The 13,471-nt window shown below is 26.9% G+C and overlaps 2 protein-coding genes across 2 annotated transcripts; both read right to left on the bottom strand.

Annotated features, from left to right (window-relative positions):
- Positions 1–6,084: 6,084 nt before the first annotated feature.
- LOC132924566 (uncharacterized) lies at positions 6,085–8,561 on the bottom strand. The gene is made up of 9 exons (XM_060988946.1): positions 8,449–8,561; positions 8,180–8,364; positions 8,037–8,116; positions 7,812–7,960; positions 6,937–7,041; positions 6,780–6,875; positions 6,601–6,679; positions 6,376–6,537; positions 6,085–6,316 (listed from the first exon to the last, which is right to left on the bottom strand). Exons 1-6 carry the CDS (start codon positions 8,551–8,553, stop codon positions 6,873–6,875), a joined length of 627 nt encoding a protein of 208 aa, XP_060844929.1. The 5' UTR covers positions 8,554–8,561; the 3' UTR covers positions 6,085–6,316; positions 6,376–6,537; positions 6,601–6,679; positions 6,780–6,872.
- On the bottom strand, positions 6,114–6,833 carry LOC132924913 (uncharacterized). The gene is made up of 4 exons (XM_060989353.1): positions 6,780–6,833; positions 6,601–6,679; positions 6,376–6,537; positions 6,114–6,316 (listed from the first exon to the last, which is right to left on the bottom strand). Exons 1-4 carry the CDS (start codon positions 6,831–6,833, stop codon positions 6,114–6,116), a joined length of 498 nt encoding a protein of 165 aa, XP_060845336.1.
- Positions 8,562–13,471: the final 4,910 nt, after the last annotated feature.

The raw sequence follows: 13,471 nt of genomic DNA, 5'->3' as shown, positions 1-13,471 counted from the left end.
GACATCACTGACGACGGTGGTGGCGTTGACAGCTCGCTCGAAAGGCTGCGCGGCACGGACGACGGCGGCGGCACTGACGGTTCGCTCGACAGGCTGCGCGGCACGGACGACGGCGGCGGAACTGACGGTTCGCTCGACAGGCTGCGCGGCACGGACGACGGCGGCGGCACTGACGGTTCGCTCGACAGGCTGCACGGCACGGACGACGGCAGCGTTGACGACTCGCTCGACAGTCACGCGGACGACGGTGACATAGCGGCGGTCGTGCCGGAACAGCCGAGCGTGTGCGTCGACGAGTCGGCCGCGAGTACGTCGCTCGAACAGTGGCTCCCGCAGGCGCTGGACGACTTGAGCTCGACGTGTTCGCAACCGCTGACCGTCCAGAGTGACGACGACGATTGCCGCGGTTCGCTGGAAGGGTGTACGTCCGGCGACCGCGGCAGTCTGTCAGACGCGTCCGAACGAAATAAGTCCGTCGAGCCGTGCGTTTGCAGGCCGCTCCCCGACGACCTATAATGACGTGACACTTCCGACCGGAACGCAGCTTATATTATATATAATATACATATATATATATTTTTAGTAGAATATATATAATACGTGCACCGATCGGCGTGCCGCTGTGCAGCAGTCAACAGAATGAAAGTTAATGATATGTATACCTACATACGGTTTTCTATGTATATAATATAAATATATTATACATGTTATAACATGTTTTCAATAAACACCTATACGATATTATATATTCCATGATTTGTTTGATTATCCCCTGTATATATTATTTAATATTGATAATTTTTTGAATATTTGTCGGCAATTTGTTCACGTTTATCTTTTTCTGTTTTTCAATATGCGAAGTGGCTAAAATGATTTTGGATAAATTCAACAAAGTTATATCGAAAATCAAAAGATGGGAAAAAATCAAAAAAATTAACCAAGTATAATATTGAAGAAACAACAAGCGATTTAAAATTTAGTAATCTTAATTTAGATAATCATTTATGTATTAAGAGGACGTCGCACATATACGTCGTTACACACATACGACATAATAAATTTTCATTCACCAGTTTCAATAGTGTGCTTTTAGTTTTGATATTGGAGTAAATTAACTCTTATTATCAAACTTTTAGGTAAGAACATTATCTGTGTACTGTGTTCTATATTTTTCATACTCATAACTCACTTACAAATTAAAATATCGTAAAAAACCAACGATAGAACACAGATAATGTTCTTACCTAAAAGTTTGATAATAGGTCAATTCACTCTAATATCAAAACATTCAAAACTAAAAGCACAGTATTTAAACTGGTGAACGAAAATTTACTATGTCGTATGTGTGTAAGACGGAGACAACACACATGCGGGTGCGACGTCCTCTTAAATACATTCCAATAACTTCGATATAATATGTGTTTTTCTATGTATAAAAATATTTTGAGCTCATACCGTCAACGTTTTTCTAAAGACAGCTTATCTAAGTACCTACATGGTAAGTAATTTTTTTTCAATAAAATCTACTTAGGTAGTCTATTTAATTTTTTAGTAAATTTTGCAATTGTATTTTATAAAATTACTTTTAATACTTTTTTTTCATTTTTTCACATTTTTAATTGTTTTTTTTTATTGATTATATTGCCTTCAAATCTGAATCTTAAAGATGGGACCTTTTTGGGAACACGATTACGTTAAACAATTAACTTAGATATTTATTCCAAAAGTCTAACGATTGCGTTTGATTTGGTGTGCACGTTGCCACATTTCAGTTCTTATTTGTGATCAGTAAAAATTAAATTTTGAAAAAATGACAAATCAAAATGTTTAAAAATAATAAAAGGTTAAAATAATGAATTGTAAAAGAGTATTCAATTTAAAATTGTATACCTTGGTACCGCTTAAATAGGTAACTAATTTTTGACAAATAGGTATTTTATATTCTTTTTATGAATTTTGGACTTATATTATATTCTTTCATGGTTTTTTTTATACGAATTTAATCAGCATTTCCCACTTTTATTAATTTGACCTTTAAATACTGATTGCATTTTCGTACATGTATCCAAAAGGATGGGAGCTATGAAATTGAGCGTTATAAGTTCGATGAAAACTTTCGGATTAATTTGAAAATAATTGTAGGTTCTATTAGTTCAAATCAAATGGAAACAGTGCTTCAAAGTTGCAGATAAAAATCGTACGCAATCGTGAACATCAAATGTCCACGATTACGTATGTCGATAAAGAACGTACTATACACAATCATATTTCACTGCAGATTTTATACAGCCATTGTATACATTTTTCCATACTTAAGACTTAACATTTGGTTGTATTTATGGATATTGTGAAAGGTGCTCATTGATGATCAGCAATTTTATTTTCATTTACAGATATATAAGATTAAAACTGGTTCAAAATTGTAAGACGAAAGATCAACACAGTAAAATATTCAAATATCGTATACTGTATATAGTATACTGTATATAGTATATGAACTAATATATGTACTGTTTTATAGGCTGCAATGCGTTTTTTATATTAGTAATTTTAATGTTTTACCAAAAAATAGTGTTTATGCATTTGTGATTTGTCTATAATGGCCTAATAAGAACTACCAAAAACACTGTCATTATATTATGCGGCTTAATAAGACATGAACAAATTCCTCTTATAAACTATCACTATATGATGTTTATTACTTAGTTCCACCTCAACAAGCAAAAAATTTGCTATAAAACATTTTTAGGAATTTATAGCCCCCCTAACTTAAAGCCTAAATGACTAGTTACGCCTATATATGATTACCAGAATACAAATTCTTCAGAAATCTTGAGTATCAAATGTTAACTTATATTAATAATGATTTAATTAATTTTATTTGATTTAAGACGGACGTTTTCGTACAACCACGGTTTGATGTTTTTATTTTTAGCATGTTGTATTGTTGTTGGATTATTTATTAACAGACAACTTGCTTATTACATAATTATTGTCCAATACATTTTTTTTTTAAATTGTATTACATAATGTTATGGAAAAATTGAACACTTACCTAAAATTCATAGCTATTTTTTATATTTCCTAATTGAAAAAGATTAAGAAAAATATTTATTATTTCGTATTGTTTATTACTTATTAGTTAGTACACCTAATTTATAGGTATTATACTACAATTAAATGTATTTAAATTAAAATGTATTTTGTAATAATATATTATATAGCCATATAGATACTAATATACTTACAATTCTGTAATAAAAATAAAATAAAACTATATTCAGTTTTATTTTATTTTTATTATCTTATTTTATAGTAATATCGCCAACAGAAATTGAACATGGTTGATATAAATGATAAATTATAAGAAAAAGATTTAACACAATTATATATTAAACGTATATATATATATATAACACGTTTATATAAAACATAGACAAAAATTATGACTAAGTATACATAAATTATATATATGTTAGTAAGGTTAGGTTAGATAAGCAATCATCTTTTAGTGGAACTATATGGTTATTATAAATTTAAATATGATAATTAAATTGACATACCTACGTCCTACACTATATACAGACATAATAATATGACCCGAAGATTTAAAGTTATTTGCAGCCAGTGGCGTATAAAGGTTTTTTAAAAGGCTATGCAACAGCAACACCAAAAAATAGACACCCATTCACAGACCAAAGTGTGTTCTAGAAAATTTAATTTTTAGCTCCCCTAAAAATTAAAGGTGTGACAACCCATGCAGTGCATCGCCTGCATTATTTGAGACCATAGATATACGCCACTGAACTTGATTAAGTCATTTCAAATGCATCTCGTAGTAAAAAATGTGAATTTCTGATATGACAGTTACAAACAATAATGCTATAATAACAAATAACATATATGTAGTAAAAAAATTGTAAAAAAGTGTTTGCTAAATTTGTGGGGGGAGGGGAGGTCTAAAGTAACATTGCTCCATTGCTTGCATGATTTCTTATAAATATTACTCGTAAATAAAATTCGTGTAAATTCCAAACAAAGCCGAATCTGTTGTTATCAATTGGTTATATTGCCCGACTAAGTTGCAAGCGAATTAAATCTTAAGACATCCATATCTCTGTTCAAATACTTCAAATTTTACGTAATCGGCGGCTTTGTAGGCGTTTGTCGGGCAGTGGTCATACAACACCTGTTTGTCAATTGTACCACAGAAACAAGTCAACTATTTGTAAGCACACAAGTGTACTTGCCATTTGCGCACAAGTCAATCACCGAGTGTCCGAGTAGGTATCTTAATTAAACTAAGTATAATAATACGAGTATATAACTAACTATATTAACTATACAAATTACAAGTACTAAGACTATTAAATAGTAAAGTAGGATACGTAATTGTAAAGCTGGTTACACACGTAGTGGTTTATATCCGCCTACAACTCAACATCGGGTTATTCAATTTGTATATTTGTATGAGAAAAACCGCTTATGTTTAATTTCGGGCGGTCAACAGCTTCCGCTCACTAAAACCCGCATGTGTATACCTATATGTATAAGCAAAGCGGTAGACGCGGTTTCTAGCCGCCGCGGATAAAATCCACTGTACAAGCAGCTGAAGACAGTCAACGATATACTCACGTTGGTGTCAAAGTACCTAATATAGTTAGATTTCTATATCTATATTCTATAGATAATCATTTGCATGTTGATTACCGACAGATTTATTAGAGGGTATGCCTATAAAAACCTATTAAGCCAGAGATGTAATATAGACATTTTATAAAAATTTAATATTCTTGGAGAAAAAATATGATTATTGTATGGTAAAGTTAATTAAATAGTACAGAAACGAATAAAAGTTGAATAATTTAATAGTTTATTATAACCATATATCATTTTGTATAATATAGTATTTCGGTACTATAAATAAGTTTTTAAGACATATTGTGTCGCGAATTTATTTTTAAACATTCATATTAGATACATAAAAATAAATAGTTGTAGATTAATTGGAAACTTTTTTTCTATATTTTTATCATAATTATTGTCCACTGATCATAATTTTCTACATCGCTCAAGCATAATACACTATAACAACTGACTACACATACTGACCATAACAAACATGAAAATGGTCACTCTTAGCAATAAAAATTAGAAATGTAACTATTCAATTTTTATAATAAGGCAGGGAATAGTATACATTTATGATCAAAATATATACAGATATTGAGAAGAGCATGTTTAAAACTAAAATATTTAGTCAATTATTTTTTTACATTTTTTTTTTTTTATATATAAATATATATTAAAAATAACATTAACCGCAACTTTATTAACATTATTAATTTATAATAAATTAATAACTGTACACAATAGTCCGACAATGATATCAATATATATAGAAAAATATAGTTATTTTCTCCAATGAATTATCTTCATAAAAATTATTATTTTGTAAATTCAAAACTTTTATAAGAATTTGTATTAAGACACATTACATTAAATTTAATTTAATTTTGAAATAGCAGTCTCCATATTTACTGAAGCATGTATTAAAAACTAATGTAGATAATAAACACACAATTATATTATATATTATAATTCATATAAATATACCAACAAAATTAATTTGTCAAAAAGAGAAGGGTGGAGAGGTAACGATTTAGGTCATTTATTATTTTTATTGTTAAGAAGACTAGCTTTAATATTAAGTAAAACCAGATGTATACAGGGGTGTTCCCACAGGGTATACACTACATATACGCCGTATACTCTTAAGATTTTTTTTCAATAGTATGGGTAACTGCGTATACCCATAATACATGCGTATTTGATGATATAGTATACTCTCAAAAAAATTCAACACCACTGGATGTACAAAAGATAAATAAATTAAAATAAAACCCGTAACAAAAAAACACTGTATACAAATATTTGCAAATTTAAAAATAATTGAATTCCAAAGGAAATAAATGAAAAATGGCCAAGTATTTAGAATTTTTTTTCTTATTTTTATAAATTTTTTATTACATGGTATTTACAATAAAATAAAAAAAATAGAAGAATTTGTGTCAATTGATGGACACACGCAGCTATAATATAGTGTTGGTACACTAATCAAATGTTTCATCAGAATCAGAATCGTTTACTGACAGTGAAAGGAAGAATGAATTAAAAACTACACTAGATATGGTTTTTCTTTCAAAGTCTTCATTAAATCTTAGTTTGAATTCATATTCTTTTTTCCATAGTTCAAACGATTCTTTACTTATAATACTATCCTGATAGAGTGTATGGAATAGTCTTAATACCATTCCTAGTGGAAAAACAATTGAATTAATAATACATCTAAAAATTAAATCAATAGCAATTTACCTTCAGGATGCCCAAGTACTGCAGACATTATATGAATGCCAGACAGACATTGAATTTCTCGAGCCTGGATTTCAAGTTCTGGAAGTGGTTCAGACTGAATATAATAAGTCAATAATTTCACATGAGCATGGTCAAAGAAATCTTCGTAAGAATGATTCGGTTCTAAAAGTTCAAATTTAATATTTGAATAACTAGTATACAAAAGTATCAAAAATAGCGACTTACTTGAACCTACTATGACAATAGCTATAGTTAATGCTCGCACAAACAGAGGGAATTTTATTATTTCTGCACTGATATTAACCTTAATTAAATAAAAAAAATTAAGTTATAACACAATATCAAACATAAAAAGCATAAAAAAATATAGTGCAACATTTTAAATCACTAATTAATTTACTCACATTTATCCAACAATTTAATATAGCATACAGTAGTTTACTATCAGTCAGCTTCATTTTATCATACATAGCAATAGATAACAGGAATACTCCAATTCACTAAAATTAAATGCATTTTATAAATAAAATAAAAATAACATAAAAAGGTTTAAAAACTTACATCATTTTTAAAAAACTTATTTATTTGGTTATGAGGCATAAATACATCAAGAGAAACATCTGACATCCCCCACTTATTGTAAATCCACAATATACCACCTTGGTGCTAAAAATACAAAAAATATCATTCATACAGGTCAAAAATGTATTAGATATAGTGAAATAAATAATTAAATTAAGAACAAAATATAAGTTACAAATATATATAACAAATAACATTAAGAAAATGTCTAAATGTTAAGCTTATACTCATTAGAAACATTATGCATTACATCAGAATGAATAGTACATGTTCTATAAATTAAATAAAGTTCAATCTTAATTAGGTACAGAATGATAACAAAAAAGTTTTTAGACTTATGATTCATATTCTTTCACCAACTAAAAACATAATGTTATTTAAATATTCAAACATATTGGGTAGAACTTCAAATGTCTAAACCAGAGGTTCCCAAACTTTTTATTGTACGACCTATACTGGGTTTTTTGTTTTAAATTTTGTGACCTACAATATCAATGAATGACCTTTATTTATTTGTTTTGTTGTTTTAGTAGATAAACTGAATTTGAACATCAACAAAAAAGTAATAGATGATTAAAAAATGTACAATTTTAAAATATAACGTGACCCACAGTTTGGAAACCTCTGGTCTAATAAAAAAAGTATATAAATATTTTTGATTGTCTTAGAATTTTGAATAATTTTAAATTTATATGATAAAAAGAAACCAAAATGGTGCAAAATTTATACTCAACAATTGAGACTGATTTGTTACTAGAAACCAGAAATAAAATTAAAGATTCATTTATTCTGCTAATAAACATGTAATTGTAAACTAATATTAATTCTAATCTGAATTTAATACTATTACTTACTTCTTTTATTTTTTGTGTTTTATTGGACCTAAGAATTTTATTTAATACTTCCATGAAAAATTTACTAGAATTATCTGGCCGTATTGACGTACACGAATCTTTTAAATTATTAAAATCAAAGGAAGCATTTTGTGATAATAATAATGGAGCTGTAAAAAAAATATTTTGTTTTTAAAATTCTTGTATAAATCAAATAATTCATTAAGTGTATAAATAAAAAGTTACCAATAATGGCAGCAATATAGGAGAAAAATTGAGGGTTATCCATCAAATAATCATTCCAATTTTTAAGGACAGCATCGATTCTTTAAAAAAAAACAAACACAACAAAAATTATATGTTATATAGTTTGTAAAAAATAAATTCACCCTTTAGTTATGGCCTCCATCGAAAGAATATTTTTATATAAAAGTTCTGCAAAAATTTTTCCTGCCACAGTTGTTCGAATAATTGGATTATTATCTAAAGTTACAAGTAACATTGATTTCACAAATTCTTCATGTCTTGATCGAAATACCGAAGATTCATCTTCCGATAATGAATAAATTACATTCTATATAAGAAAATACATATTATAATTCAAATAATACATTATAAATATTGTTATACTCTAAATATTTTAGCATTAAATACACACATATAAATTTTTCCGATGCTCATATTGATGAAGGAAATTTTCACATTCCATTTTAATTTCAGGCACTTCGGGTTGTGAACTAGAGGATATAACAAATCGAATCATCTTATTCTCTACGCCTGACAAAATATAAATTGAATTATTAATTATTAAACATGCATATGTATTATTAAATATAAGCCATACCAAACATAATTGTTTGTCTTTCTACCGACTCACTTAAAATTGGCTTTCATAATATGTTTTTATTAAATTCCATTCATTCTCATTTACACTTAAAAATAATAATATTCAAAATAATATTTATGAACTAATTTCAGATCTTTATCTTAAATAGTTTCTTTTTGGTACAGTTGTCACTTCTCTTCGCTAAATTGTATATTATTTACAACTACAAATACTACATCTCTCATCTGTATATCCTCTTCGCTTAATTTAATATTTAACCTTGACAAAAAGTCTCCTATAACATTTTTTTTCCTGGTATATATATATAAGATGTTTAATTTCGGTGCATTTATTATAACGAAGGCGATAATAATTAATAATAATCAATTTCTTATGTTGCTAAAATAATATAATAGTTTTATTGTTTCATACATTTTAGTTTTTATTTGTTTAAAATACTTACCTAAAATAATATAACAGAAACGAGAATAAAAGTTAAGGTATTATTTCTACGTACTAAAAATCTTAAAAATGAACGTGGTTTTTACGTAGACATAATACTAAATGGACTGACCATAGAAAGAGAGGTTCGTCTTCGTAATTCGTATACTAACATTTTAACGACGGTCATAAAAGAACAAATTACATATCATGGAGTAAAATCATTGTAATCAATTTAAAACAATTAATAAAACCGATAACAAAAATTGAAAATAACAATACATATTATTTTGAATTTTGAATTTTTACAGGATAGATATAAAAACAACTTATTTGAAGTCCTGTATTAAATGTTTAAGAATTTTGACGCAATGAATAATTTTTTGACAACATTCATATAAAAAATTTGAAAAGTTTGAAAATTTGACATTCTCAAAAAATAGCTCAAAAGAAGTTTTAAAGTATTGCCATGTAATTAGATTATGATAATATAAACATTTTGTGAAAACTGAAAATGTTAAATTTCTATACTGTTATTCATTTTTGAATTGAAACAAATAACAGTATCATTTGGGAAGAAATAGGTATTAAATAAATGAAAATCTGTTGTAAAAATTTTAAATTCAAACAGTCATAAAATATGTACTTGATTTAATTTAAATTTAATTTTTAATATAGGTTGAAAAACGCATAAAGAACCTTGTTTTAAATTTTTAATCTTAATGATAAACAACATTTTTTTATGAATTTTTAACTATACCAAATAATTTGTAATTATTGAGATTTAGACAATTTTTTTAAAAATTCTTAATTTAAATGCTTATAAAAAAATATTGCAAATTTTATAAAATGTTTATAAAATAATAATTGTTTGATATTTTTTAATTAAAAATGAAAACTTGTTAGGAATCTTATATTCAATTTTAAAGCATTTTTACCCTATTTATACATTTTCAACAACAATTTCAATTGTGTATATAATTAGCTGAAAAAAAAATTAAAATATTTTGAAAATTATTCTATAGAAAATGGTGAAAACTTTAAGTTTTTGCGATTATTTGGTTGTGAATTATAATAAATCAAAGAAATAAATAAAGTCAAAAACATGTTTAGTATAACAATTCTCATCTTCCTTAACATTTGTTGTTCCCGATTATAAAAAAAGTACTGGACATTTTTAATTTTGACTTGTTTAAACTTTAAACTAACTTGATTCAATTTTCGATTGAAGCATTTTATCGTATACCTATCGGTCCTATTATCGACTACCTATCGTGTACATAAACACAAAAACACATTACTGTAAAATCAATACATTTAAATTTTAAAATACGGATTGTCAATTAAACATCTACTTCACTCGCACTCATTGACTGTAAATGATTTGTAGTCGTGCTTAGTTATATACTGTCGATGTTGAATAGGTAATGAAATACGGTTTCTTCACTATACCTATTATTATGTCTTCAGTCATTATATTGCAAAGACTTTTTAATATCATTGTTTTAAATTTGATTTATTATAAACTAATTGTATCTTACTTAAAAGTTTTAAGCCGATTAGATTATTGTTTATCTTAATTAGATTTAGATACTTATATGTTATATAACTGCAGTAGATCGACAAAGTAAACGAACTATTAATATTATTATAATTTGTTGATCCACTCGCGGAAAATTGAATATAATTCGTAAGATTACATAGACTCACTAGGAATAACCACAAATGTAAGCATCTACTACGATTATTTATTATTGAGTTACGACGAAAATAAAAAACAAATTTAATCAAAAACTGGTTTCTCACATGGGAGGATAAACTAACATAATATTGCATTAATCGCGTATAGCAGTGGCTCGTGAATCATGGAACACGAGTTATCGACGCCATCGTTTTATATAAAATACGAATTACACAATAATATATTATGCTTATATCAAACGGTATCCATATGGGGAAATACATAATAAGTTGTAGGTTCTCAAATAATTCTTATGGAAAAAAATGTTTCTACGGAATTAGGTTTGGACTTGAAAATTGATATTATTAATGTATTAGTGTGTTTGCTGATGCATAATATATCAAAATGATTATTTTAATTTAATACATTTATATATTATAAATAAGAAAATGCATAGGTATATCATGAATTACATGTACGTTGTACAATACGCGATATGTATTGATGCGACAAGAAAATCAAATGTGTGGTTAGGTACCTACGAAGTTTACGTATATCATCGTGTTGTTATTTTCCATATGCAGCGGCACCTCTCATTGTGGTGGTTCATAATAATATTAATAATAATGTATTACCTTTATGTATACTATAGTATTGTGTATGTATATTATATTGTATATAATATATTATTATATATAATGGGTTCATTTAACTTATAAACACAGAGCAGTATAAATTATAAGAATTTAACTTCATCAGTGGCATATATAGGTTTTTTAAAAAGCCATGCAACACCAAAAAATAGACACCCACTCACAGACCAAAGTGTGTTCTAGAAAATTTAATTTTTAGCTTCCATAAAAATTAAAGTTGTGACAACCCATGCAGCTGCATTATTTGAGACCATAGATATACGCCACTGCTGATTTCAACCCTTTAAAATCAAAATTTTTAAAATCGGGCGACGTGGTGACACTCGGGAAGGTATTTGGAACAATTCTGTGAAAAAAATTGAAAAAAAGTTAAATAGTGTCGTCACAAAAAAGGCCTGTTCTTTTATATATATAAGGATATCATATATATAATTATAATACATATATATATCCACCTTGATTGAAACTCAATTATATTTATCGGGATGATATCTCCAAGACACCTTGGAAAGCATAAAATTCATATCAGAGTCAAACTCTTCAAACTATGTGTAGATTTTTAATACATTTCGATAAAATTGTTAAATTAATAAACAGGATGTAACAGAAAGACCAAACAAATAAAAATGAATAAAAGTTAAATTTATGAAAAAAATATGAAAATTATATGAATATTGAATAATTTAAGATTTACTCATGTTAAAATAATATTTTGGAAAAAGTTTTTACCTGTCAAATTAATTTATTCCAAAAAAATGTTGATACTTTAAATAATTATAAAAAAAAATTACTTAATTTAAATGTTTTTACCAACAATTTTTTTCTAAAAATTAGATTTAATGATTGGCTATTTTGGTCTTTTTCCAAAACAATGTCATCTAATTAAAATTTTTTTATTTTTTGTACTTATTATTGGTTAAATATATATGTATATTATGAATATTTTATCAATGTACTTATATAAAAATAAAAATATATAACTACTGTTCTTGTAGCACAAGAGCTTGTAATGATAATCGTTTTGTAAATTATATCTATAAAATAAATTAAAAATATTGATTAGAACAAAAGATATTTTATTTGTCAGATATACCTGTTAAATTGTATATTTCTATAAAAATGTTCTTATAATTATAATATCCCTAGTTAAATTTAAGGTTTAGCTATATTGTTTTAATTTTTTAAACAGCGTATTAAAAAATAAAGTTGAATATTGAATGTTTATAACTACCTATAAATAATGGTTTGGTAACTTTCGACAATTGAAATGGCAATGAAAAATCAACTTAAGATGTCAACTTAAGACATGTAGGTTACTATATGACTTTACATGTGTAATGAGTAATGACTAATAAGTTTATCTAATGACTAAGGGCTATATATTATAACAACTAACAAGTTTATTTTTCAATGTTACCTATATCATATTTTATTTTAACCTAAAATTATAACAAAAAATTATCATAAATAAATAATTAATGAATAATACATAGACTTTGCAGGATGCATTCAACTATGAATTTTGATTTTTGACTTATTACATATTACCTATACATATTAATATATTCTTCACTTCTTCAGATAAGAGACAAACGAAGGAAACCTACATTTTTCAAATGTTATATATACATAAGTATAATATGTAAATAAAACTTTCATTATATATAAACTTTTAATACATATATATTTATTTGTATTTGTTATTATATTTACCAGTTGCTATAAGTCATAACTTCATAAGACTGTTATAAGACTGTCGCACTGTTTATAGGTTATACATTATACGATGTCATGGAGGCTTCAAAAATCTTCGCACATATACTTATTTGTCACTAATATTTTCTATTATTCCATCCCTACATTAGATACACTCCCTTTAGGTATACTAGTATACAGTGTATGTACAATCTATTATTTGTATAATTTTATGTGACATAATTACTAGTTAACCCTTTCACTCCCAGAATAAATTTACTTTTCGTCCTGATTGAGTTTTTCTTAGGTAATAAGTTATTAGTAATAAAATAAATATAAATATATATTTTGAATAAAGTTAACCAGTTATATTATTTGTGTAAGA

The sequence above is a fragment of the Rhopalosiphum padi genome, chromosome 3 (genome assembly GCF_020882245.1).
Source record: "Rhopalosiphum padi isolate XX-2018 chromosome 3, ASM2088224v1, whole genome shotgun sequence".
Taxonomy (NCBI): Eukaryota; Metazoa; Arthropoda; class Insecta; order Hemiptera; family Aphididae; genus Rhopalosiphum; species Rhopalosiphum padi.
Note: the sequence above shows the minus strand (reverse complement) of the source record. Positions and strands in the feature narration are given on the sequence as shown.